Source organism: Corvus moneduloides, chromosome 16 (assembly GCF_009650955.1).
Source record: "Corvus moneduloides isolate bCorMon1 chromosome 16, bCorMon1.pri, whole genome shotgun sequence".
Lineage (NCBI taxonomy): Eukaryota > Metazoa > Chordata > Aves > Passeriformes > Corvidae > Corvus > Corvus moneduloides.
The window spans coordinates 15210829-15238511 of NC_045491.1; the positions used below are offsets into that span (position 1 = coordinate 15210829).

General features: G+C 46.5%; 1 protein-coding gene across 6 annotated transcripts in view; it reads right to left on the bottom strand.

The window, feature by feature from the left end:
• The window catches only part of SLX4 (SLX4 structure-specific endonuclease subunit), a 29276-nt gene extending 1625 nt beyond the window's left edge, over positions 1–27651 (bottom strand). The window contains exons 1-15 of one of the 6 annotated variants that reach the window (XM_032126431.1): positions 27565–27651; positions 22297–22399; positions 19875–20587; positions 18792–19031; positions 17846–18020; positions 15946–16161; positions 14785–14999; positions 12679–12992; positions 10891–11170; positions 9535–9617; positions 6418–6564; positions 5384–5553; positions 2135–4578; positions 1119–1221; positions 466–906 (exon numbers count right to left, since the gene is read on the bottom strand). In XM_032126431.1, the coding sequence (XP_031982322.1) occupies positions 466–906; positions 1119–1221; positions 2135–4578; positions 5384–5553; positions 6418–6564; positions 9535–9617; positions 10891–11170; positions 12679–12992; positions 14785–14999; positions 15946–16161; positions 17846–18020; positions 18792–19031; positions 19875–20241 (5195 nt within the window). In that variant the 5' untranslated portion in view covers positions 20242–20587; positions 22297–22399; positions 27565–27651. Of the gene's footprint in view, positions 1–465; positions 907–1118; positions 1222–2134; positions 4579–5383; positions 5554–6417; positions 6565–9534; positions 9624–10890; positions 11171–12678; positions 12993–14784; positions 15000–15945; positions 16162–17845; positions 18021–18791; positions 19032–19874; positions 20588–22296; positions 22400–22483; positions 22657–25480; positions 26720–27125; positions 27260–27564 lie in introns of those variants that run through there. The other 5 variants (XM_032126427.1, XM_032126429.1, XM_032126430.1 and 2 more) reach the window with 5 other exon arrangements.
• Positions 27652–27683: the final 32 nt, after the last annotated feature.

The following is a 27683-nucleotide window of genomic DNA, read 5'->3' on the forward strand; positions in this document are numbered from 1 at the left end:
AAAATGAATGAGGCAGAACATGGCAGGGCTTCTGCAAACTGCCCATCCCAGCCAGGACAGTGCTGGTCCTGCTCACCCAGCCCAGAGCTTTATGGAATTTCTGGCTCCTGGCCCTTCCCTCCTGGCAGGCTCAGCCAAGGGGTGCTGTGCTGTCCTCTCTTAACTCCAGCTCCAGGTTCTCAGGCAGCACCGAGTGCTCCGTGTCACTGACCTGCAGACCAGGCATACCAGATTTGGGCCTTGCTCATAAGCAGCCCTTTTGTGTCCTGAGAATAGTTCAGTGGGAATTAGACTGAAATCCAGAGCCTGTTTCTTTTGTAGGAGTGCGCTGACCTCCACATGACACACTCAAGGAGGAGGCAGGGCCACTGTAGGCCACTGGGACACTCACCTCTGTTCACCTCATTCCTACCTCACCTCTGCCCTGCACCACTGAGTGTTTTGTCTAGGATTTCACTGCCTCACCTCTGTGAACCAAAGGAGATGTCACTTCCATCCACTGAAGAACCTGCTGACTCCTGGGATGCCGGGAGCTCCTTGGCATCAGCTGCCAGGGACACAGGTGGCCTTTCCTGCTCTTTGGCACCTTCTGGGTGATGTGGCACTTTAGTTCTCTCCTTGGGTTCGGCACAGCCTGTTCCATGGGATGCACCATCAGCCTTATCCCTAGGGAGCACTGCAGAAGCCTTGGCAGGCTGCTTCCTCTTGCCCAGAGCCCTCGGGGAACGATTCCTGCCCGCAGCCTGGCCTGCCTTCGTCAGCCGTTTGGCCGGGGACTTCTGTGGGAGGGGCTGGGAATAGGGGATTTCATCCTCAAAGTCAGAGTCCCTGTCCTGGTGAGTGTACTGGAATATCTCCTTCAGCTTCAACACCATCTGGCGTTTTGGGAGAGCACGGACACCGAATCTGAAAGGGAAAAGTGGAGTTTAGGTTACAGTAACGCTGCACCTTCCACTGTCACAGCTCAGCAAGAGGTTCAGGCCAGGAAGTGCAGCTGGAAAAGTGTGATGTGACCTCAGAAAGCAATGGCTGGAGCTTCACCATGGTTCCCCTTCTTTCACACTACCTGCCAGCAGGTTCCTCTTGTAAAGAGCCATCCTGGGGGAGGTAATGCTCACCTGCTCAGCTCCTTCTTCAGCTGTGGGGTCTCCATGATGGAATAAGCTGGCATGGGTGTCACTGGAGTGCTGGGGGACCTGTTGTTCTCTTGACAGGAAGGTTCTGCAGCAGAATGAAATTACTGTGATGAGAATCAGTACAGAAAGGACTTTAAATGGCTGCTAATTTCTCCTCTTAGTGGCAGAAATCTAATATTATCTAATAATCGTTTAATAGCAACTACTTCCTTACAAGCTGTTTTAGTTATTACTCAGCTTCACATTGGACAGAACAGTCAACACTTTTTTTTCCCCCCCTTAATTAGGATATTTCGTTTTCGTTGACTTTACATCAGAAAACAGTTTAAACTGGGACATATGTCACATCTGAAAATGAGGCCAGTCAGGGCTTTGTTAGAACAGGCAACATTTAGAAAGCAGTTACAACCATGTTTACTGAATTCTGTGCAGTGGTCCTTCTCCCAGGAAGGACATTTCATAACAGAGACTTGATGCATAAAAAAGCTGAGCAAATCAAGCTATTGGGGTCTGGAGTTAGATACTGATTTAATGATACCAGTTTACTGATACTGTCAAGCACAGCCAGTCTCACATATCATGTTCTAATCACCCCTTAAACTAATAATTTAGTATGGCATATTTAATAATATATTTAATTGGATACAATGACATCAATGACATCAACCTGCTGGCAAGCAGGCTGGAGCCTGTGTTTTGTACTGTTTTGGTTGGCTTTTCCCTCTCCAAGTACCCACAGCTTCTGCAAGGAGTACTGTCACTACCAACGGACTGGTGACAATGAAACATGTGGCTACACTCCAGGCATCCCACATTTAGACAGGCTCCTTCCCACAGCAAATGACTGCACCTTCTTTGTGCCTGGCCCTGCCAAATGTTTTGCATCAGAAGGCCCAAAGACTCTTTCGGTGTGTCAAGTGAACTACAGGTAAGATAAGCATTAAAATAAAACCAGTTTAACCTAGCCTAATAAATGTAGTATCAATACAAGCTCTCACCAGGAGTCTTGACAGGATCTGACTGACAGGCCCCTGCTGCAGCTGCCAACCTCTGAGACAGAGGAAGAATCTCTGGAAGTTCATCTTCCTTCTCTTCTCCATTCCAGTCATCCCAGATTTTGGAGTCCAGGTAACTGGCTCTGCTGCCCACTGATGAACATGGCTCAATAGGACTCTTCTCAGGGCAGTGCAAAGTCGTTCTCCTGCAAGCAGGACTTCCTTGGAGAGGGGTGCTGCCCTTAATTCCCTGCACTTGGACTGGGCTCTCCTCCTGCTCATGCCAAGAGCCAGGGCTGGGGCTGCTGGCCATGCTGGTCTTTGCATGGCTGACCTGGCCGGAGTTGTGGCCATCACCTCTGACTGGTGACAGATACTCAACATGCCAGCAGTCATCAACAGGGATTGGGGGCTCCGCACACAGCAGGACACTGCTCCCCAGAGAAGGCAGACTTACTTCCCTGTCACTGTCCTCCAGCTCAACCACACTGATGTTTGTTTTATCTTCCAGTGGCTGCTCCTGGAACGGAGGCACTGGTGTGGGTAAACCTGAGATATTGGCACATTTGCCTTCTGTGTTCGTGTGGCCAGGGGAGAAGAGAACTGGATCCACTGGAGAAACTGGGAGGGAGCTCTTGGAAAAGGATTCTGCTGCTGGGCTGCGGGGTGGGCTCCTCCCATTGGCTGAGTTCTCCATAGGCAAATGTTTGTCTGACAACATTGTTTCATGATCTTTTATTAACTTTCCAGTCATTTCATGGTTACTATTACCTGCTGCTACATTCTTTGTGCTGAGTTTAGATTCTGGACCCTTTAAAGAATTAATACTTGTGACCTGAGTCTGTGTTGAGAAGCTTCTGCTTTTGCTCAGAACTGGTGTTCCTGGCACGAGCCAGGAGCAGTCTGTGCCTGGAGACAGTTCGTCACTGAGCCTTTTCCCAGGGCTCGGGTTTGGACTCTGTTTGATTTCTGTACAAGCACCTGTTTGTCTGCTGCGAGGAAATTCAGGGGACACCTTTACATCACCACTTACACACACTGTGTCTGTATTGCCACATGAGACCTGGGTTGATCTCTGCTCTGTTTCAGGGACTGATGAGTTATGGTCAGGTTTTGGTATCTCAGGACTTTGTTCTACATCTGTACACCTCAGGAGCCCAGGGATTTCAGTTTTCTTCAGAGCAGAGTCAGATTCTGGCAACTTCTTGCCTTGTTGTAACTCCATTTCATCATCAGAAGAAGATAAAACAATAACATCACCCTCCTTGATCCCCTGAGCTGCAGCATCCTGAGTCCTGCCTGGTGATGACAACACTGGAACATGTGCGTGCTTGTTTGATTCGCTGTGAGGAAGCTCAGCTGGAGAAACTGTGATCTCGTTTCTTGATGCAGCACCAGGCTCCTCGGCTTTCTGGGAGTGTATTTCATCAGATGGGAATGATTTTTCCTTTTTGTTTTGCTCTGGTGTTGACATATGTTCCCTGGCAAAGTTTCCCTCTGATTTTGGAGATGCAGGTGAAGAGCCAAGAGCAGGAAAAAGGGACACATAAGGGACACAAAAGCCATTCTTACACGGAGAGCAGTCTTTTTGTGACTTGCTGAACAGAAGAGAATCATTGAGACCAACATGTTTTTCACTAGGGGACTTTCCTGATTCTTTGGTAACTTCTTTCACCGGGGAAGGCTCACAGTGATCCCCCTGAGAGGCAGAAAACAAACGTTCATAGCTGTCATTTATATCAGTACCACCCTGGAAACCAGGAAACTGCTCTCCACAGTGATCTGCCTTGTCATGTGAGACCTGAGGTGACTTGGAATCCTTCACATCCTTACATCCCCCAACAGCCCCTCCTTCATTAGCACCATGGGCTGCTCCATCCCATTGCTGAGGTTCACTGTGGTGAGGCACAATAGTGGCCTCTGGATCATTCATGCTCTTGCACCTATTTATATTCTGCATCTTCTCTTCTTGTGCAGACAAGTGACATTCAGATCTTTCCACACTGTTGCCATCCCTCAGACCTTTGAGGCTGTTGCTTACTGAAGCAGATTCAGGTCTCTTTACCTCTTCCTCCTCAGATTGCTGGTTTGTACCTTGGGCTGCCTTGGTGTTGCTGCTGATGCTGCAGCATGTTGCCTTGCTCACCTCTCTTTCACCCTGAGCCATCTTTCTCTGAGTTGCAGCAAACTCATAGATTTCCTCCAGCTCTTGTTCTCCCACCTCACTATCATCTTCCTTCTGGCACTCAGGGTTCAGCATAGCTACTTCTTCCTCATCTTCACCCACCCACACTGACTTCAAGAGGTCTTGGAAGTTCTCAGCTCTGTCCTCACAATCTTCTTCATCCCTCACAGAGATAAGATCATCTTCTGAATCCACTCCGGAGGACACCTGGCTCTCTCCATTGTTGTTTTCACACTCTGCCATCAGTTCCCTCACACCAAACCTGCAAGGATACAATAGTAACAATTCTAGTAACAAGGATGTAATTAGTATTTCCTCCTCCAGTATTTCTTCACCATTTGGCTGTCAGATCACTTTTGTGAGCTTTGTAAGGAATTCACGTGAGGATGGTGAGTTCAGTTTCCTAAGATGGACAAAATCCAGTGTACTCCTAAAATTCCAAATACCCTTTTCCAGCTGTCACTCACATGAAAGTATCAGGCACATTCTTCCTTTTCTGTGCTTGAGACTGACTACACTAAATCCCTTTGGCAATGGGAAAGTCCCATGGAATGGCTGAGGCTGGATAGTATCTGCCATGTGCAAGATTCCTGGCTTTTTGGAGTGACAGGGCACCTCTCTACATACACTTGGCAAGCCCCAGCCATCTCCCTGGCATACCTCAGCAACTGCTCCTGTTTCAAGCTCTTAGTGCATGGCTAGGACCACAACTGGAGCATGGCTGACACAACACATTAAAGTCTGAGCATCCAATACATTTTGTAAGGGTTGTTCAGATAAAGTGAGAATCACATTTAGAAGTTGTGCTCATCATCTTCAACATCAGCTGCCAACAGCCATCCTGAGACAAAACTCTCAGCCAAAGTCTGCTGAGCATATACTGAACATAGAAACTCTCATACAGGTGGAAAAGCTGAGGGCAGGATGTCCTTACGTGCAAGTTTCATTTAAGACGTAGCAGAGCACCATGGAATTTGTAAGCCGCTAAAACTGCAACGCAAGATCTCAAACTGGGGTCTGTGTGGCTGAAAGCCTGAGGGGATCCAAAACATGCTCAGGGTACACACCTGGCAGCCAGAGCCTGCAGCTGGGGCCGCAGCCCAGCAGGGAAGTTGGTGTCAGCAGCATAGAGGTACCTCAGGAAGGCAGCCACAGCCTCGGCCGACACGTCGTTCAGCAGCACCCGGTGCGTCGGCGCAGCCCCATCCTCCTCCACCACCAACCCCTCGCTGTGTACCTGGGGCAGAGAAAGCAAAGTCTGTTTGCTAATAAAGCAACACAACATCTACATTCATCCTTGTTCCCATCAGCTCCTTCCGTTTGCCCATGCCCTACCCTGGGGCCAGGATGCCAAGGTGAGGCAGTTACAAGAGCTCCCTATGGAAGAGGCCATGTCCTTCCTGACCTGTAGCTGTTAACTTTTTAACTACTTGCCTTAGTCACACATATCAAAGGTGACCTTAGAGTTCACCACTTAGTTTTGCAATCAAATTACTTCCCAGAGCACAATTTCCAGAGTTATCTACATCTCTCTGCATGAGCTTCCTCTGGTCTGTTTTGAATTTACCTGGAAGCTGCATAGGAGCAGGCTGGGAGCTATTCAACCTAAAATGCTCTGGGAACATAAGAACTCCTTCACTAGCCTTGCAAAAAGCACAGGCAGTGCAGGTACCTCCAAGGCAAGAGCAACAAAACGTCTGCGTAGATTTTTTTAAAGTACTTCCCCAGAATCTTCCTACTCCCTGCTCACATTTCCCAGCCTGGGTGACAGGCAGGACACACCAAGATGGACAAGGCAGTCTGTGCTTGCACAGGAACAAATTCAAGAGCGAGAAGCACTTGGGAAGCTTCCCTCATTGCTCATGGGTGCAGTGCAAGGATCCTTGACTCCCCATAGCCTCCCTGGATAAAGCAGTACATCTTTCACCACGTTGTCAGGATTTATTCCGGTTTCCCTAAGCTGAAAAACCACTGCAGGTCCTGAGGCAGTTGCCATTAAGCCCAGCAGTGCTCTGTGCTGGTTTGGGGCACTGGCTGGCTGTGGGAGGGGGCAGCCTGGGCTCTCCTACCCAGGAGCAGAAGGAATGCCAGCAGCACTCACAGCCTGAGCCGCCACCGGACACCGCGCGTACAACACGAACAGGTGGGCATAGAGGATGTCCCCGCTGTCCACCTGGAACTGGACATCACTCAGGTGGGGGTTGTTGACCATGGCACCGAAATCTTGAGCCAGCAACCTGAGAGAGGACTAGGACACAGAAGGAACACAAAGACAGGTGTTAGGTTACAGCTGTCAAACACTTTCCCTGAAAAAATAAGAAGGGACTAACCCAGTTTATCAGCACTGCTGCGCTGGGGGCCCCAGCCTGGAAACACCACCTCTGCCTCCTGAAGATAATCACCAGCTTTATGAACTTCGGGTCTTCCACAGGACAAGCAGGTAAGTCTAACAGACATTCCTGCTTTGTTTTCCTCTACTTTTTCACAGCCTGCTCATTGTGGAGAAAGGGCAGTTGTGTTGTATTCTTCTGTACTTGTGTCACAACACATTATCACCCTCAGATCTCACCACGTGTTTCCTGCTGTGGTCTACCACAGCCTATGGCTGGCCTCATCATCTACTGCTTCCCACCACAATTTGAAGCAACTGTAACTTCCATTTCCACAGACTTGAACTCAATTCATTATAATTAGGGTAAAAGGAAAGAGGATGACTCAGGAGGGGGTAATGAGCCTTTCTTACCTCTTTTCACTGTCTGGCAATGACAGCTGAGAAGAGCAGCTCTGCAACACGGCGCCCCGACAGAATAAAACTAATGTAGGCATCCAGTTCAAAGGAATTTATGAGCATGCTACTGAAACTTCTTTTGAAAATTCCACTCCATTTTAAAAAAGAAACACAACTTTTATTATCATTCCAGAACCCCTTGCTAGAATTTTGGGGAGGGCTGAATTACCTGTAGCTGGTTATGGTGATGGCAAGGTCAGGCTTGGGGTATGCTGCCAAAGAGAGCAAGGATGGCAAGACAGCTCCTCTGGAGCTGCTCCCAGGCAATCTTCTCAAGACTCAGATCCCTCCTAGTGTTGCAGCTCTGGGGGTGGCCCTGGAGTGCTTCAGGGAAGTGTGAAACACCCTCAGCTCATGGCTGGGTTGAGAGACTGCCTGACTGCACATGGAAACCAGTTTATGGTTAACACCCTGATCACTGACCTTGTGCTTTTCAAACCTACTGCAGAGCTGAGGAATTGCAAGTTTTATTCCAGGAAACATCTGCAGGAGATGCAGTTCCACCTGGAACAACACAGCTCTTTATTTTCTTAGCAGGTTTCTACATTAGCAGTGGGCTGTGGAGAGCCAACCTTTCGACTAGCTCCAGCCAGCGGGAATTAGCAGCACACACTGGAATGCTTCTCCCAGCCTTCATAGGTGGGCTAGGCAACATTCTGCCTGTTGTGGCAGTGCTGTGGACTGACCTCCAAAGGGAAGACAGGAAACTCAGTCTGGAAACTAAACTGATTCTTCTTGCTTTCTTATTCTTGGCAGGTGGGCTACCTGCAAGGCAGCTCTGGGGCTGCCAGCAAACACAGGCTCCCAATGTGACGTTCCAGGCAGCGAGCCCAGAACAGCTTTCCTGCTGATGCTAAAATTATCAATCAAGAATAGGGAAATTAAACAAGGCCAGAAATCTCCTGGCTGCTCCATTCTCTGTGCAAGGCAAAGAAACTGGCCAGAAGACAGCTCTGAGCAGGTACGAGCTGTGTGTTTGAGAACACACCAGAACACTGAGGAGGCCACTGAGACTGGAGCCCACTGATGTGACCAAGGGTCTTCAGCACAGGGGATCTGTTACCAATGCAATGGGTGCATTTGCTCTACATGGTTACACTGTGCTCACCTAAAGCACAAATCTCTCCCATTGGCAATCCAGCTCTTCAACAACACTACACTTGCTCAGGAAAACTATAATGGAATCAAACAGACTCTGAAAAAGTGACCATACTGGTTTTGTTGGGAGCAACTGAGTTTCAACAACAGTGTGAGAATAGTTTCTGTACTGCTAAAGGCCTCTGGTTTAACAGAAAAACAAAGCAAGACTTTCCTGCTAAGGATAATTTTTTTTAATACTTCCCAAGAATACCTAGAGTTTCTGTACCAAGTAGCTGGGATGCTCAAGTTTAATACTGATTTCCACCTCAAGGAATTGTCTCCTTTTAGGAGTATCTTAATCCTTCAAGTACAATATGAAAGTATGTTGTCAGAGCACCAAAATTTATCCAGTACCAAAATGTACTTCCTTTCAAGGCATGATTATTTACTATCAAACAAAAGATAGTAAGTTTCATCAGATAAAGTAAATGACCTTGGTAAGAAAATGAATTAGTTTTATTCTGTGTGAACTTCAATTGAATAAAACTGATTATACTTTCATACCACATCCTCTGTGGTATGTGGGGTAACATGAGATCTACAGAACAATACAGGCTTGATAAAAAAATCATCTGTGACTTACTAGGCTGCGTTTCTCAGTCACCACAGAGCACACACTGATTTTCAAACAAGATCCTCTGTGTTCCCACAACTGGGGGTTTTCTATACCAAACCCTTTAAAAGCTCAATTAGTAGCAAAATCTGCTCATCTTCCATGGCTCCTGCAGCATTCCACATCACCTACCAGGCTTTTATGCCAGGACTTAGTACAAGCCAAGCAGTCCTTGCAAGAATTCCCTCTCCCACTGCAGGACAGAGTGGGGAGGAAGGTGCCAGAAGAGGAAGGAGCTCTGGCTGGTGTGTGAGCCCAGAGGGAGCACCAGCAGCTCTGTCTCTCCTGGGCTGCAGCCAGTTTTCTCCTGGATAACCTGGGCATTAAAGCAGTGTATTGCATAACATGCTGCAGCTGCATCCCTGGTTCCTAACCCCACACTCAGTGCTACAACACAATTCTCTAACCTGCTCAGCTTGGCCTTCTGTTCCCTGGCATTTAAATCATCTCCCATCAGGTAAGACAAGTACTGAAAAATCCCCAGGCTCTTGTGGGCATCGATGGAACACCCCAGGTGTGCTGATCTCACCTGTGCCCACGATGAATCCTCAGTCACCTTTGTTTCCACAGAAAGGAATGGGAAATATTCCACACTTTTTTGAATTGCACAAATGCAACAGCTTTTTTTTATTGTTATAGATGAATCTATAAAGAGTGGAAAAAATGGTTATCCTTACTCTTTTACTGCTGCTCCTGAGAAGGCTCTTCTCCTTGGATGGGGGCACAAAGCCACTATGTGGAGGATCACTGGGAGTCAGTTCTTCTCCTCAGGGAAGAAAATGCACATCACAAATCACATACAACTTCCTTGTGAGACAGAATGATCTAAGAACTCCTAACAGGATCCTTGCTGTGACAGCTGCTATGACCAGGCTGGCTGGGCTGAAGGCTCATTCTCTCCCTCATGCCTTTTTGCAAGGTTTGGCTCTGGGTTGTGCCAGGCTGAGGGTTCCTAAGCACCATTCCACTGTTATTTATATACATTAAAGAGCCAGGGACCATTTGCTCCAGTTTAGCAGGGGGAATGAGGAATATTATATCCAAGTGCAAATGCAGACAGGTGAGCTTAGTAACCATGTTCTTGTTCACAGATGAACAGGAGACACAATAGATTCTGCTGAAGAGCCAGAGCACTTTAAGGGGTACCACTGCCCTTGAAATATGCAGTTGTGCACCATTTGCAACTGTGACTGGGGACATTAGAGTTGCCCACAAAGGAATTCCAGGTGTTGTATTTTTTCAACCCTGTGTAGGCATAGATTAACTTCAGGTTTGTGTAATTGATGTCCAACACAAAATCATCCCTCTTGTACATCTCTCTCATCCGACTGTCTCAAGACCTGAAAAGACAGTGCACACAACAGAAAGGCTGTCCAGGCAGAACCACAGAATTACAGACTGGTTTGGGTTGGAAAGGACTTTAAAGCCCATCCAGTCCCACCCCCTGCCATGGGCAGGGACAACTTCCACTATCCCAGCTTGCTCCAAGCCCCGTCCAACCTGGCCTTGGACACTGCCAGGGATCCAGGGGCAGCCACAGCTGCTCTGGGCACCCTGTGCCAGGGCCTCCCCACCCTCATAGGGAAAAATTTCTTCCCAGTATCTAATCTAAATAAATGCTCCTTTGGTTTGAAGCCGATCCCCCTTGTCCTATATATCCTTGTGAAAAGTCCCTCTCCAGCTTTCTTGTATGCCCAAGATAAGAAGGAATGAAGATTTTGTTCTAACTGTTGAACACATCCAGGCTCTTTCCTAGCAGAAAATACTTTGATATCTTTAATTTTAAAATAAAATTTAGTATCTGCAGTCCAGGAGTTCTCTTAAAAGCTGGGATTTATGAATAATTTCAGAAATATCAGGTTGATTGTATCTAAATCTTACAGGAGGAAAAAGTGCCCCCACAACATCACCTCTTGGATAAACACCAACAACCTGTGGGTGCTGCCATGGCTCTCTGACTCAGCCCAGCCTAAGTCTGGCTCTGTGTAGCTCAAGGAATCAGGGGCAGGGCTCACAAAGCTGCCAGAACTCACCTGGCTGCTCTGCTGCCTGAACATGGCCAGTGTCAAGGTTCCATTGAGTAAGGGTGAGTCCTTCCTTGGCCAACTCCACAAGGTCCTGCAGGGTCTGAATGTCCTTCTGGCTCGGGGACAAAAGCTGCCCATCTCCTCTGGGGCCTGCTTTGGATTCATCAGAAGTTTGGCCTCCAACCTTTGTGCAAATGGGTTCCTGAGAACTGAGGTCAGGCTGAGTTTTCTGGGATACTTCTGGCTGGTGAGACCCCATTGGTGGCTGGAGGTTCTCTGGCTTGTTCTGATCAAATGAGGAGGAAGAAAAGACACCAATAAATTAGGTCTTGTTTTGTGTGTTTGCAAAGCTCAGAGTATGGTCTCTACTTCATACTCCTGAAACATCTATGAAGGATCACAGAGCATTGCCCAGGTACAGGGGATTCTGAGGAACAGCTCTCTGCAGTTTTATGAAGGAATCTCCAGAGATAAGACAGCTCTGAACAGAAGAAAGAAAACTAGAACAGAAAATGCAGAAAAGTTGGTTTCTCCAGGAGCATGTCTGTGCAGGCAACTGCCAAGCAGGGAGAAAGGATGGGGGAAATGCTCCCAATCCAACATCTAAATACTTCATTATAGCTGGAGTTCCTGGCAAAAGTCACAGCTGAAGCTCTCCAGGTGCTTCTGTTCTGAGTTCTGAAATGTTTTTGCAGTTACATGTAACTAAATCAAACTTTCACCTTGGAGTGGGTATTTTCCAGGTTTGGTCTTCGTTTCCCAAAAAATAATTTTGCTTGTTTATTTCTAAGTAAAAATGGTCCAGCCATTTCTGTGAATGGAAAGAATCAGAGGAAAAACACACTCCTGCCATGATTTTAAAAACATTCCTGCTTTTTATTTTTAAACTTTTCTGGCAGTTTTTGGCTTGAATGAAAGCTCAAAACGTCCTAGAAGGGAGTCCCTCCTCTCCAGCCTCAACCTGCAACAGGCCAGAGAAACACTGGGCTTTGACTAGGGAAGAAGCATTAAATAAAGCACCTACATATGCACAGTAGTTTCTGAACAGGAGCAGCAAATACTTCAAGAGAAGAAAGAGGGAAGAAAGAGAAGGGATATCCTCCTTGGAGAAAGGAGACTGAAAGAGCTTTGTCTGCTCCTGTGGGCACTTTTTATAAAAATACAGAGCACTGGAAGAAGCAGATCCAGGTGGAAACAAAATGAAAGAGTGGAACTGAGACCTGGTTCAAAGCTCACATGCACCAGGAGGCAGTGGGATGCACAGGGAAAGGCTGAGTGCAAACGCTTGGCTGTATAACTCCAGGCATTCCCACCTTCTCTGTGCTAGCAAATATCAAGTTTCAGTTTAAACTTTTCCCCCCAATCCTTGCTGAGTGCAACATGGGCAACACTCACAATAGAAATGACCAGAGAGAAGTGCCAAGTACAAAAACAAGAGTCAGGCTGCTGTAAATATGGACAAACTAACGGCATAATGAGCAGGATGGGGTCCCTTTACTCAGTACTCTCTGTTTCCAACCCTTTCATTTTCTGAAAGCTCAAAAACCATGGTAACATGAGCCTTCTTCTCCTTTCCAAAAGGCAGAAATGAAAGCTCAAGATCCTCAAACCTGACTGTTCAAGATCCTCAAACCTGACTGTGTAAGACCAGGGGAGAAAAGGTCACGGACAGCAAGTGTGTAGAGAGAGGGGATCACTGGTTCACATTCCAAATGAGGAAACAGAAGGGATACAGGGCAAGTATCAAGAACTAGGGCACACACATATCAGAGCAAGGACAACAGAGCACCCCACCTGCACAGGCTTCCAGGGTTCAATTGGAGGGGTTAAGTCTGCAGTGTAGAATGATCCAGGGTCACAGGGTCCTGTCAGAGCACTGATCTTCCATAAAAAGCAGTCCTTGGCTTTGGACAGTGGCATGAGCCAGGCTGCTTTTCCAGATTCATCTTCCAAAATCCTACTAATGGGCAGCTGAGGGGTGGGAGGGAATTCCACCTCTTCTGTCAGCATCATAGCTACTCGCTCCTGGATCCTCTTGTGGGCCTTCTCTGGGTCCTGGAGCAGCAGTGGTGGAGGGGCACTGGCACCTTTTCTACGCCTTTTTTTCTCTTTAAAAAAAAAAGGAATCCAAATAAATAAACAGCTGAACACACAAGGCAGAGGAGATCAACACAGCAGTTTCTTCAGCACTGTAATCAGAGTCGACCGAAAGGCATGAGAACACAACTCTTAAGATTGTGCAGGTAGTCCAAAACCTCAGATAGCCCTTACGGGAGAAACGAACTCTGGAGAAGAGTGACTCCTCCTCACACTGGTCTGCTGCATTCTGGGGGCCTTCCCATGTCCACTAAATCTGATCATTATGGAAAGCACTGGTAGTCATGCAGCCTCCCAGCCCTATGGAACGCTGCCTGTGTATCTTGGTTTGAAAGATAGGTGTCTGCCAAGGAAGGCGGGAACCTCCCTTGGAATGGAAAACGTGACCCCTCCTCCCCTCTAAATTATTGTAACTTTGAAATTACGGGGCTTTCAGGCAAAGATATGGGGAAAGGAATAACAGTTCTTTACATATATATGCCGTAGCAGGAGCTGCGGGGAAAGTCGGGCAGACACGGGGTGCTGTAGCAAAAAAGCCCGAGGCCGCAGCAGCAGAAAGCAGTGGGGCTGGGCAGCAGCAGCCGGGAGACGCGCCCTCCGGGAAGAGGGTGGGGTTCGGGGGGCCGGGTTTTTCCCCTGAGGCACCCGAGTAGATGGTGAGGGTCCTTTCCCGTCAGATCGGGGGTTAATAAGGTCCCAATTCAACGGCCGCTCATCCACGGTAAGGAAGAAGCAGTACAGGGCTGGACTCCGCGGTGGCAGCAAATTCTCCCCGCGGTAGCAGCAACTCGACCGTTCCCCTCCGATGCCGAGAACGAGCCAGGAGCTGAGCCCAGCCCCTCACCCCCCAGCCAAAATCTCGGGTATCTCTGCCCTTCCCAAGAGAAAAGCCCTCAGCTAAGATAGTAGCCAGCTGCACCCTTCCTTCCACCCTGGCCACTTCTTTTGTCTCTTAAGTACCGGTCCTTATCATGTCTTAGGCAACAGATGGGACAAAATTCCCTGAAAGAAAAAGGAAAAAAAGAAAATCCTAACCTCCAACACTGTATGGCAGTGCTGCACAACAAAGGGAGGAAAAACCACCAACACACCTATGAAGGAATCCTTATCTTGTGTTCTGGTCATGGATGACATCAAACCACAGCTCACACAAACACTAGGCAGCCTTCATTAGGAAATCCTGTATCTTACTACCTTTGCCTTACTAATGCCCAACCCCAGATCCAACTGGGAGTACCTATGGGCAGGAGGAGACCTGAGCAGGGTTATGAAGAGTCAAGTCTCCCCTCTGTACAGCTCTCAACCCTCTCCCTTGGCAGTTGTCTGCCTTTCTAAGCCCTTCTGCACTCTGACATAGCGAGGCACCTGCTCAGCAGCATGTACTGGACATACACGGCACTGCAGAAAGGACAAAATGATATGAGATAACACTGAAAAAGCTGCATTAATCCAGGCTGCAGCAAGAAGAATAGGAAAAAATCTACTGCAGGAGAAATAACAATCATATTTTCATGTTATTTCTCCTCACTTCCACAGTTTACAAGAAACAACAGCTTAAGACTATTTTACAGATTCAAAATAACAAACCAATGAAAAAAAGCACAAGATTCCCAAAACCATGGACATCCTGCAGCCGTTCTTAACTGCATGTGGATACTGCATATTGTTGAAGCTCTGACAGCTTAAATAAACCAGAAACAGGGCTGTCATCCCTCCTGTATCCAACAGGGAAGTTTTGGTGGAGAGCAGCCACGTTACTCCTGCATAGCACAGCCTCAGACACTAACTTGCTGTAACACATACCTGATCCTGGCTTCCATTTGATTGGGAAAGCAGCCACTGGTTTCACATTTGTAACTGATTTTGCTTGTTCCTGCTTTTCTTGCTCCAACAGAGAGCGTGACATTGCCATGGCAACCTGCAAATCTTCATCCTTAAGCTCCATTTTGGCCCTCTTCTGTGTTTTCCTCAAGTCCTCGTTGGAGGGGCCTTTCCGCTTTGCCCTGCTGGGCTGATTGCTGAAATCCAAGAATGCAGCAGGAAGCCCCAGTTAATGTGACTGGATCAGAGACAACAAACACTGAGCACTCCAGAGCAGCTGCTCCATTTACTCAGAGAGATTCCCATGTCAAGCATAATAAGAAGCATTCAGTACTTTCTTTCCTAGCAGAGAGCAAATGATTTCTCATCATTCATGGAACTTAGAGTAATTTAGAGAAGTCTTATTTTGGGATGTAAGCATCTGCTATCTCTACCTTGAACGATTTTTTCTACCAAAAGGGAACAAACAAGTTGAAGCAGGAGAAAACCAGATCACCAGAAAATGCTTTCCCATCCCTCTGCTTCCACAGGAACAGGCAATGGTCCTTCCTTGGCACAAAAGGACTTCACGAGCTCCTCTACAAATTCACTCAGGCACCACTTGCTGCACTCTGAAGATTCTGCTCAAATCCAAGCGAGCAGCTCTGTACCAAGCACACTGCAAAACACCACACCTGCTTCTACTTTGGCTCAGGGTGAAAGGACATTCCCAGGACAGCCATGAGCTGAGGAGCTGAGGCTGTCCTGGCACCACAGGTCCCAAGGAAGGCTCCACACTCCTACTCTGTGGTTTGCTCAGTAAGCTCAAACACACCATTTTGCTTTACTGAGCGACTGCCTCACAGACTAGAAACCATTCTGACAAACCACTGGAAGGTTATTTACTCCCCATTTTGCTCTTGCCTGCTGGCTTTTAAAGTCATCCACCACCTGACCTCTTCTGAGGGAAATTAAGATTATTTCTCCAACTGACTGTCACATCCTCCTCACCTGGTACTGGGCCATGGCTCTACATGACCTGCTCTGAGCTCAGGGCTTGCCCAGTGTGTGAGTCAGCCTTGCATTTACTGTTCATCCCCACCTCCAACATCTCTCAGGCCAAAGTAAGCAACAAGCATCTTTTTTTTTTTCCTACCAGCTTACCTGGGACACTGAAGAGCTGCATCACCAAGCGTGGCCACCTGCAACTGCACTGCCTGAAGAAGCAGATTAGGAGGCACATCCATCTCCACAGCACAGCGCTTCAGGTGACTGACTCGGCTCTGTGAGGTTTGGAACTGCTTCCCACAGATGGGACATTCAGGGACCACTGGTTTGCTGGAGGATGACATCTGTGCTTCTTCCATCTCATCCAGACACCTGGGAGACAATGGCAAAGCTTACCTATGGAGATTTTAAAGGGTCCGTGCTAGGACTTAAGTCATTAATATAATAATAATAATAACAACAACAAAAATAATAATAATAAAAAGCACAATCACTTCTAATACCAGTAACAGCCATGGACATCCACTAAAGAAACAAGCATTATGTGGCCATGTTGTGATGAACACAACAGGGAACAGTTACATAGAGATAATGGTCTCAGAGGCATATTAAAAACGTATTGCTCAAAGGCAAGTGCAGTGAATAACTTTAGAATCATAGAATGCCACAATGGTTTGGGTTGGAAAGGACCTTAAAGGCCATCTTGATCCACCTCCCCTCCCATGGGCAGGGACACTTTCCACCAGACCAGGTTACTCCAGCCTTGCCTTGAACACCTCTAGGAATAAGGACTCCACAGCCTCTCTTGAACAACACACTTCATGTGTGTCCATCACCTAATCCCTCTTCCTGCACCCATTCAAACATTCCACCTAATTTATAAACCCCTGTCAACAGAAAAGGGAGCAGCTGAATTGACACCACACTCCAGAGTGCAGCATGATGAACTTCAAATAATTTCCGGCAGGCCACAACTATGTAAAAATTTGTACTTGTTCTCTTTCTGTTCTCTCCAAAGAGATTCAGGGTGTGAAATCCTGGATCTGCAGGACCTATCACAAAAGTCACTCCCTGATTAGGTAATGACACACACAGGGCTGTGCTAAGACCATTCAGCACTGGTGATTACTGGTGTGTCGGTGCATCTATCCACCTACAGCTTCACTCTTGGGATGAAGGCTGCTATCAAAAAATCCCTGGCTAATATAACCTTGTAATCTCAACATATGATTACATGTTTATAGTTCAGAAAGCCTGACTTCCCAGAAAGCATTTCTAGCTGTCAAACACTGTCACTGTTTTACAGCTTCTGTCCTCTCAAGCAGCACAAAATGGCTGAAAACAGAAACAACAGTAACACCTGGAAAGCTGCAGGTGCAAACAAGCCTGATCAATGGCAGCCACTCGGTAACATGATGTAGGACTGAACAATTTACATCACTCCTGCCTTCTGGAAGTGCTTGAATTAAGAATTTACAATCATTCAAATGTGTTGTTTCTGAAAAGTAACAGAAGAGCGCAGAGTTTTAATTTCCAAAGAGCTGTCTGTACATAATATATTGTGTTTGATATTTACCACTAAGGAAATGGTTAAATGAAGGGCAGTAATTTCAATTGAGTCATCTCTCTGAGTAGTGTCACATTTCCCTCAGAAAACAGCTAAAATACAATGACATACTGGATGTCCTTAGATGAATTTTAGCAAAACAGAGCAAAGACTTTGTTGGCTGAAATCAGTAGATCTCAAAATTTGCATTAGGGACTCATCACTAACGGAATCATTAAGGTTGGAAAAGACCTTTAAGATCACCAAGTTCCTTTACAATGGCAGCTCCTCTGCCACACTGCTGATGAAAGCAGATTTGGCCTGGCCACACACATGCAGAAGCCCTGAAGGGCAAGACAATCAGCCTCTGCTTTCACATTAAAATGATTTGTTAATTCAAGCCATAAAGGTCAAGGCCATTAAGCAGAATCCCACATTCTTCCATGGCTGGGCTGAGTGAGGAGTCCATGGGGGACTGGACAGAAAAGACAGATCTGGCTGGTGCTTCACCTGTTGACGTGCTGCTCCCGTCGCAGCGTGTTCATGGCTGTGAGATCCTTCTGGCAGATCTGACAGAAGAACAAGCCTGCATCCTCCAGGCTTGCCAGGGCTTCGTCCTTGGATTCCTGCTGAAGAGCCAAAGCCAGAGCACTGTCGTGTTCCACAGATGGGAGATGGTGGGTATCTGGCAAAGAAGGCAGAAATGATCTAAGATGGAAAACTAAATCCTTATGGAAGGTGAGAAACTGTTACACTTGTCATTATTAGCTTATTAAACTAGACATACAAAAATTTATGGCAAGCTTTCTCTTGCATCTTCACACCTGATCTCTCACCAGGAAAGGTACAACCTGCTCCTTTCCAACACTCCAAGACTGTACCAGCCCAGGAGCAGGAGGTGACAATTTGCTCACAGTGCATCACATGTCAGGGACAGTGAAGGGACAGTTTTGGCTGAAGTTTCTGGGGAGAATATGGAATTTTATACATAAAATGTATAACACAGCAGATTTTCATGTCCATACAGAACCAACAGGGACTTGATCTATAAAGAACCAACCACAGTAAAATTGCTGTGAATTAAATTTATCAACACAGAACATATCACCTTAGAGAGTGCCTGGAGATGTACCAAAGACGGAGGATACCTAGGAGCTGCCTAACACTGTCCCAAGGGAAGGATGATCACATTCACTGATACTGTTGGAATTTCAACCTGTTTCCAAAAGACAATTATTCTTCTAGAATTTACATGAGGTTAGCTCAGCCTTAGAGAAGAGTTGGAAAAAAAGTATGGATAATCTTTTAACAATGTTTTCTCAGGGATCTGGAGTGATTTGTACCAAGCCACTAGGCCAGCCAGGAACAAAGCCCTGGGATCCAGGACTGCTCCTCAGGCAACCATTCTCACCAGCCACTCATTCTGCACACACCAGAGCCAAGAGGAGAAACATACCATCCTCAGGAGGGTTCTGCTCCTGGCTCCTGGCAGGGAAATCCCTGCTGGCTGCAGCCTTTGGCACGCTCCCATCCAAGCTGTGTTTCAGCTGCTCAGGTGCCACCCTCTTGAACTGCTGCATTCTCTCCACCACCAGCTCTGCCACCCGCACCTTTGGGGTGGGTGAAGAGCAGGTTCCTGGAGGAGTAGCGGGAAGGAGGGGTAAGGTAGTCTGGGAACAGCCACTCAGAGGATTTGCTAGAGGGGGAGAAAACACCAGTTTTACCAGGTGGCTTTAAACACACACTGAGAGCTGCTGGGAGGCCCTTCCCCGACAGCAGCCTGGGCCAGGCCCAGTTCTGCACAGCCATTCTTAGAGAAGTGAACAATTTGTGTAACTATTACAGGACTTTATACCTGATAACCACAATAACAACATCCAGCTTCTGTGCTGCAGAGGTGTTTAGATACCTTTGTATCCTTTTTACAGGGAGGAATATTAAGGAAGTCTTGCATGAAGGTCTCCAGCAGGGACATGGAAGGCAGTCCCACAGCCCTGCTCTCCCAGCATTCCAACCACACAATGTCCCAATCCTGACTGACCTAATTTATCAGTATAAGGACTTCCATCACTGGTGACTGCATTCTGGTCATCATGTTTAACAGCTACTGAAGGACTAATCCTTTATGAACTAATCCAATACCTTTCCTAACTCATTCATGGTTTTTTTTACCCTTGACAACATCCAGTGACAATATGTCACCATACAATGAAGCATTGAGTAAAAAAGCACCACACTATACTCGGAGCTTGCTTCAAGATGATCTGAGAGTGTTTTTCTCAGCTCTGATACTGCAAAAATCAGTGAATAATGACTGGCCAAGAAATCACATTGTGCTGAGGCTTCACCTTACTGAGGGACATCTTCTGCCTGCCTGCAGCACAGAACACACTCCTAGATCAAACCCCTGTAAGGCGCAAGCCTGCTTCCAACAGTGCTACTGTGTCCCCTCCAGATGGATTTCTCAAGACCTTCACTGAGCTACAGAGTCCTTTCAGTCCTTGCCTATCTTCTGTTTGAACTATTTCAGTTCACTCACCTGTCAGAGGCCTCTGGCTACACTCAGTGCTCTCTGTGCTCAGTTGGCTGGCAGGGAGAGGGCTCCTTGCTCCATCTCCCTGTGCAGTCTCACCACTGCAGGCTGCAGCATCGCCATCTTCTTCTTGTACCAACGTTTGATCCTTCGGACCCAAATCTTGAGGCAAGTTTATCTCCTTCACTGCTGGTAAGTGATGATGGGTTTGGCTCTTAGCAGCAGCTTTGCCTCTTCTTAATTTGCTTCGTGTTGTGGTGCTCTTTGGCCAGTCCTGAACTCTCTTTGTTGCCTCAGCATCCCCAGCCTTTTTCTTTGCCCTACTCAAAATGTTTGCCCACAATTCCTTAAAATCATTGTCCTGTTCATCCATTGGCTTTGCAGTAACACTGTGGCCTAAGAACACTGTGAGGACTGGAGGGCAGGGGGAAACACCAGAATCAGTTCAGATTTGCATCAGCCCTTCCAGCACCTCAGAGATGTCCATTCTCCAGGCTCCAATGAGGTCACCAGACAGAGTGGGCACTTCCAACAGTTCATTCTTCCACAGTTAATTCACATTCAGCAAAGCATGTTTTCTCTCCAAGGACCTCACCTGCTTTCACAAGCTGGTTCTTCAGAAGACTCTGGACCATAAGTTAGGCACCTCAGTTGGTGCAGAGCATGTGTAAGATCATCATGATAAGCTACAGAGCTTCAGAGAGACACTTATGAAAGCCCTTAAACAGAGAAACAAAAGCAGGTGGTCATGCAGGATGGTACAGGCAGATGCACTGTGGGACAAGGTGTAAATTGCTGAAGGAGAAGAGAATTTGCATGAAGTACTAAGATTAGAAACAGCACATATTGACCCCAAACACTGTCCCTGTAATTGTACTACAGATATGCCCAAGCCACGCTAGCAAAGGAGAGGAAAGATTTTAAAACAGGTATCTGATACGGGGTAGGCTTTTGTCTTGGAGCTCTGGATTTTTGTTATACACAGCTCTGTCCTTTTGTTATACACATTCCTACTTACATAGCACAAGACCAGCAAATGCAGCAGGAAAAACCCCCATCCTTCAGCTCAAGCAGTGACTCTGGAGTGTTAAACTCTGCTTTGAGACACTACAGTTCCAGAGAGGAGAGGCCAACCTCATTTTGAGAAGTAAATTAATGGAGTTGTGGCATTTCAGAAGGGGTTTTAGGACAAGTCAGAGAATGATTCCATTAAACATGTTCAGCTTTTCTCTCCTCTTGTCTTCCACAGTTGCTCACTCAGGATTAGCCCTCCTGCTCCTGCTGAATTCTTCCCCTGAGTACTCAATAAACCATGACACTGACCATGTTTCACAGACTGCTGTCACACACACGAGGTAAACAGACTAAATAAATAGCATTTTTAAACGAATTTCTTAATCTTTTCAGCTGCAGCAAGAACAGCAGTACTAGGCAGGGATTACCTGGAACAGCGCTGGGTACAATATCCAGATGGAAATGCCATCAACTCTCAGGCAACATTAAAACTAGAGCTCTATTCTTACATGTTTTCATTGTCCTCTTCTTCCTAGTCCTGAGTTCATGATGGTGCTGGCTATTTTACCAGGGGTTTTATATTCCTCCCAAAACTACTTCTTTCAAACCTAAACCAGAGTGTTTCACTTGGAATGGCAGCAGCTGTAGTCCAGTTACTCCAGTAAAGCTCTGGACACAGAAAGACTCAAAAAGCAGGAAAAACACATGGGAGATTGTTTTCTCAAATGGCTTGGCTGCAGACATGAGAGGCTGAGGAATGCTGGTTACACACTTCCATGGGTCAGCCTTTCCTATAAGCAATTGCAGATGTTAATGGATTTATTTATTTTAAACTCAGGCTCCCAAACCTGCAGAAGATTTTGCTGTGAATCTTGGAGTAATTTTCTCTTAGGGAGAAATCAAAGTTCATAAATTTACTTTTCCTGGACAGAACACTGGTGTAATTATAACTGTAAATTGACCTTTTTCTTTTAAGGAGGAGACAGCATGTGGAGAAGTCCCAAATCTTAACATCCTACATGGCTTTAAATGCCTCAGACACAGCTGTACTGCTGGATTATTTATGGTGAGTTCCTGATATTAAACTGCGAAACAGATCAGCACTTTTCCATTTGCTATCAATGTTCAGTGTCCCAGGCAGATCAGATCAGACACACCTATGATGCAAAACTAAGAATTTATCTATATTACTCCTCCCTGTCCAGACCTGCATTTGCAGGTTCCTGATTTATTCAACATCTCAATATTTCTGAAGCTGCTGCTATTGCTGCCCCTAACAACCAGCTTTGGCACCAGTCTACTGAGCGCAAAAGGTAATGGCTTTGAAAATCATTTCTGTCAGTATAATATTCAATTCATTTTGGAAGATCTTAAAACTCAACAAATCACAAATAAAATAATTAGCAGCACTTACCTATTCACTGAGATGCCAAATCTATAGCCCAGCTGTGCCTTTCAAGTAAACGTGGATCAGCAAAATGGTACAAAGCAGGACCAGTAAGAACGAAAGACAGAACCTGGAAAATGGAGGGAAAAGCATGGATTTAGTGTATTTTGTCCTGACTGCTCTTGATTATCGTTTCTACCAGTTCAACAGGTACCTGATGGGAGCCTACAAAAAAGATGGAGAGGGACTTTGGACAAGGGCCTGGAGTGACAGGACAAGGGGCAATGGCTTCCTACTGCCAGGGAGTAGGATTAGATGGGATATGGGGAAGAAAATCTTTCCCTGTGAGGGTGATGAGGCCCTGGCACAGGTTGCCCTATCCCTGGAAGTGTTCAAGACCAGGTTGGACAGGACTTGGAGCAAGCTGGGATAGTGGAAGGTGTCCCTGCCCAAGGCAGGGGGGTGGAACTGGATGATCTTTCAAGTCCCTTCCAACTCAAATAATTCTGTGATTTTATGATTTAAAAATATGCACCTATTACATGCCTTGTATTTATTGCCTTGCAATTACTTAGTTAAATCATAAAACCCTTAAAAAAACCCAAACAGGTAAAAGATCTGTTATCCTCCCACTTTCAGAGCAGCCTCTCTTTTAACCCCTGAAAGCGTTTTTCCACCAGCAGTCCAGTTTGACATTCTCTCTTCTGAGCTCTCAAATACACAACATTTGGGCCTGCTCACTTGCTGCTTTACACTGTCTGTCTGTTCCAGGAACAATTCTCCTGCCATTTCAGTCTCCAAGAATATGTCATCACCGTGGCTACAACAGTCCATCAGCACTAGGCAGGCCTCAACAGCTTGCACACAGCAGATACCTTCTCCCCTCCCGAGCACCACAGTGGTGCCTCAGGACATCTCCTCCTCAATTCCTCATCTTTAAAGAAAAATTCACTTTATACTTTCAAAACCAGGAAAGTGCCTTGGAAGCAATCTCTTGTATTTCTCAAGAAACGCTAAGGGAAATGGGATTATTTAACACTAGAAAGTGAGGCAACAACAAAACCTGAATTATTGTCTGTAGTCCCCAGCACAGGAAGGACAAGGACCTGCTGGAGTGAGTCCAAAGGAGGCCACCTTTCTCCCCCACCCCCACCTCCAGCTTCACCTCAGTCTTCAGAAATTAGCTAATTGCCAGGGCCTGGATGACCCCGGACCACTAATTATGGAGTGCTGGCAGCAGCAGGATGATGGGATGCACCATGTTGGGTTGGCATTAGAAGTTTCATCACCACCTTCTCCTTTTGTGGAAGCTGCAGCCAAAGATATGAGGGTTAGTGACAAAACTTCCAGTCAAGCCAGACCAAATACTGCGAAAGGAAAGAATTTCTGCAGTGTTTTTTCTGGCAACCACACCAGAAGGAGGTCCCTAGGGATTCTTCCAGACCAAATCCTGTTACAAAAAACCTTCCTACAGGTTCCTGATGGAGAAGAACCTACTTGTCAACGGTGTGACTTCCGAAAAAGCACATTATCTTCCATCCTTTTAAGGATTCTTCACCAGAGCCTGTTCTCTGCAGGTTCCTGCACTAACCAACACCTTTACCACTACTTTACAAAGACATGACACTGCATCTGTACAGTGTCTCTGTGCTTGCAGAAGTGCAAAAACTTTAACACTGAGGACAGCAGGGCTTGTTCTGTGAGGAGAGAACAAATCTAAGTGCAAAACAGGAATCCAAAGAAGGTACAATTTTCTTGTTCTGGTCTCTGCCAGCTTCCCTGTGCCAGAAAAGGGTAACAAAACCAGATGTGGAAAATAGGAAATGAGAAATTAATTCAAATCTCTATAAGCAAGGGAATGATAGGTAGGAAAATCATACTGAGATTCCAAGGAGCAATCTTAGCAGGGATCAGCATCCGTGTCTGTCTGGCACCACCCACTTCCCTACCTGATATCCCTTCAGTCCTCACATCTCTGTCCAGAGCTACACCTCCCCCTGCCAGCACCCTGTTCATATGGCAAAACACTTCAAAGCATTTCACAGCCACTAAAAAAATAATCACAATCCAGACAGAATTTTAAATCATTACTTACACAACAAAGTGCCCCTCTACCAACACGTCCTCAGAATAGAAAATTCACTCTATACGTCCTCTGGAAGGATAAAGGGGAAGTGCAGAGACAAATAAAAACTAACGGTCACTCAGGTGCAAATACTCCTGGTTGTATGCAAACACAGTAACACATAAATCACAAAGAGAAGCAGCTGGTGATGAAAACATCAACAACAAGCTATTAATTTTAAGAGAATAATAAAATTGATGTTAAGGACTGAAGAAAAACATTTTGGTAGAGGCCCTAAAAGTCAATAAAGAACAATACTTAATAAAAACTCAGTTGGTTTTCAGAGAAAGAAAAATAATCAGAGTGATAATAAAAACCAAGATGTAAAATAATATCATGGTGATGGAACTGGATTCTGAATATAAATAAAGAATATAAACAATGCAATGTATTAAAAGCAGGAGGTAAAATTACCTTGTCAGAAAAAGTTAAGGACTTTCAAAAAAGATCTTTTTTGGTGTACATGAAAACCAAGAAAAAAAACCTACCAAGGCCACTACATCAAACCGTGGAACTGTTAATCCTGCAAATACTAAATATTTCTATAATATTCATCCCCTGATGATGCTGGAAAGCAGCCCAGTTTAGGAGCAATGCAAAGCACATTGAAAAGCAGCTGCTGAAGGTGTTTCTGTCAACAGAATCGGACCATTTGCAAGCAGAAGTCACTGTGATTTTTCAAAAAGGACAATTAGGGAAGTAAACACCCATCTTGCAGACTGAGCTCAACACCAAGCTGATAAAGAAATGGCTTATATGGGAATTGATGAACACAGAGGGATCATAAAATTAAGCCAAATCAACACAGTTTATAAAAATCCAGACCTACACTCAGCTAATACCTATTTGATGAGAGCTCTCTGTGTTATCAGAGGGGTAATTTTCCTATAAACTACTAAAGGAGTATCAAGGGACAAAATGATTAATTAAAATCCTACAAAATCAATACAAGGCATTTAAAATTATTAAAATGTAGCTAGGTAAGTTTCAAAATGAAGCTGCAAACAGCTGTCATTGAGCACTTACGTTTCTAGTGCTACCCCACAGAGATTAACTCTCTGCCTGCCCTGTTTTTCTGTTCTTTACCTTAGGAAATGAGCTGGGAGAGACACCAACCAGCAGGATCAAGCTGTCAAAAAAGGGAACCATTGGACAGCCCATCATTCCTCCAAACCACAATGTGGCCTCTTCCCAGGTGCCTGACTCCACCCCAACAGGGATAATTGTGACCATGTCAACCAATTCTGTTATTTTGTAGATCAAGAACAGAGCAGTCAGTGATACCTGTGGCAAGAAAATGAACTGAATAATTAATGAAAAAATGAAAATAAAGAGAAGGACGCTCCCATGTTGAATATTCAAGCCATTCCTTTCCAAGATGACAGTGTTATTCTGAAGGGCACATTCACCTAAAACAAGGTCAGTCCTACTGATTTTTTTCCCAAAAATCCTGTCTTCTGATTTGTGACTATGTTGAAGCCAAATATAAAGTGAAATTAAACAAAGTATCTTGATTTCTCTAAAATAGGAAGATGCTCCCTTTGAAAAGGTAACCAAACTCATCACAGATTTCTTCAGGTGATCTGATAATGCACCTTTTACACTAACACTTCATTAATTTGTAACAATGAATAACTTGCTCTCTTCTCAGCTGAAATCACACACAAGAGCTACAGTGAACCCCACAACACTCTGCATGTAATGAAAACTGACCCAGCGGGAAAAGCAAAAGGGCAAAAGAACTTGAGGTCCATTTTCCATTTTCTTCCAAATGTAAAGCTTATGGTAACAATTCTTTCACCTTCTGTTTCCAGTTTGCCTCTGACACACCCGTACTGGCGTCCAGATAATTGTTCTAATCCAAGCACCAAAATCAAAGGGGAAAGGAGGGACCAGGAAAGAGATGAAGAACAGGATTTTAAGCGGATACAAAAGCCGAACATGTAAGGGCCTCTTTGTGTAGACAAAACAGGGGCTGTACCCAATCTGTGATTTTTGAGAGTTCATACAGAGCCAACAGACTGAGCAACAGCCAATGTCACTGCCTTTGGACTTTACTGGAGTCAAACTGGTTTTGCCCAGCTGTAATTCTGGCTTTATCTAAAACCTGCATGGTTAAAATAAACACCTGTGTGTCTGCAGGTTCAGGGACCAAGTGTTGTCAGTAAAGCAGCTGACACTGCCTCCCTTCAAGGCAGGCCCACACCACAGAATCACGGAATGGTTGGGGCTGGAAGACACCTTAAGGCTCATCTCATTCCCACCCCCTGCCATGGGCAGGGACACCTTCCACTATCCCAGACTGCTCCAAGCCCCATCCAGCCTGGCCTTGGACTCTTCCAGGGATCCAGGAGCAGCCACAGCTTCTCTGGGCACCCTGTGCCAGGGCCTCCCCACCCTCACAGGGAACAATTCCTTCCCAATATCCCCTTTAACCCTGCCCTCTGCCAGTGGTGAGCCATCCCCCCTTGTGCTGTGGCTCCAGGCTCTTGTCCAGAGTCCTTCTTCGCCCTTCTGAATATGCTGCTCCTTGTGCCCCTGAGCCTGGAAACAACAGATAAAATTCCACGTTGCTTCATGAAGCAGAGACAAATGCATCAGAATTGCTTTCCCTGGTAACACTGCTAGAAAGAAGTTTGCTTTGAAGCTGGACACGTTAAACGTCTTCAACGAATCCTACCAGCTGGCAGTGGAGCAGCTGTTTAAAACTCTAACATCCTCGTCTCCTTACCCTGAACAACTCTGCCTCTGCTGTATGCCTGAATTTCTGCCTTTGATGCTACACTAACACCAAAGATGGAGCTTCATCTTTCAGCACCGTTTGTCCCCAGCTGCTGTCCGGGGCTGAGCTCCAGCCGGCCCCGCGCGGGCCCCGAGGGCTACGGCCTGGGCTCCCCTCAGCCCCACACAGGGTCCGCGCCTAACGCGATGATGTCACGGATGACGCAACGCCGCTGACGCAATACCAGTGACGTAAATCCTGGGACGAGGCCAGCCCCCGGGTCCAACGCCATCGCCTCCCCGCCACCAGGTGGCGCCGCGTCGCGCTGACAGCGCCGGCGTCATGACGTCGCTCCTGCCCGCCCGCCGCCCTTGTGCTTCTTTCCCGCCCGCCCACCCACCCCAGCCCGGGCAGGTCCCGCCGCCGCGGCCCTGCCGTGCCCACCGACCTGTCCGCCGCGGCCCGGGCTGGCGGCCCTGCCCGCGCCCCACCGCCACGGCGGGGAGCCCCGGTGCGCGGCCGGAGCGCATGCGCGGGGCGCCAGCCGTGTCGCTCGGTTCGCTGCGG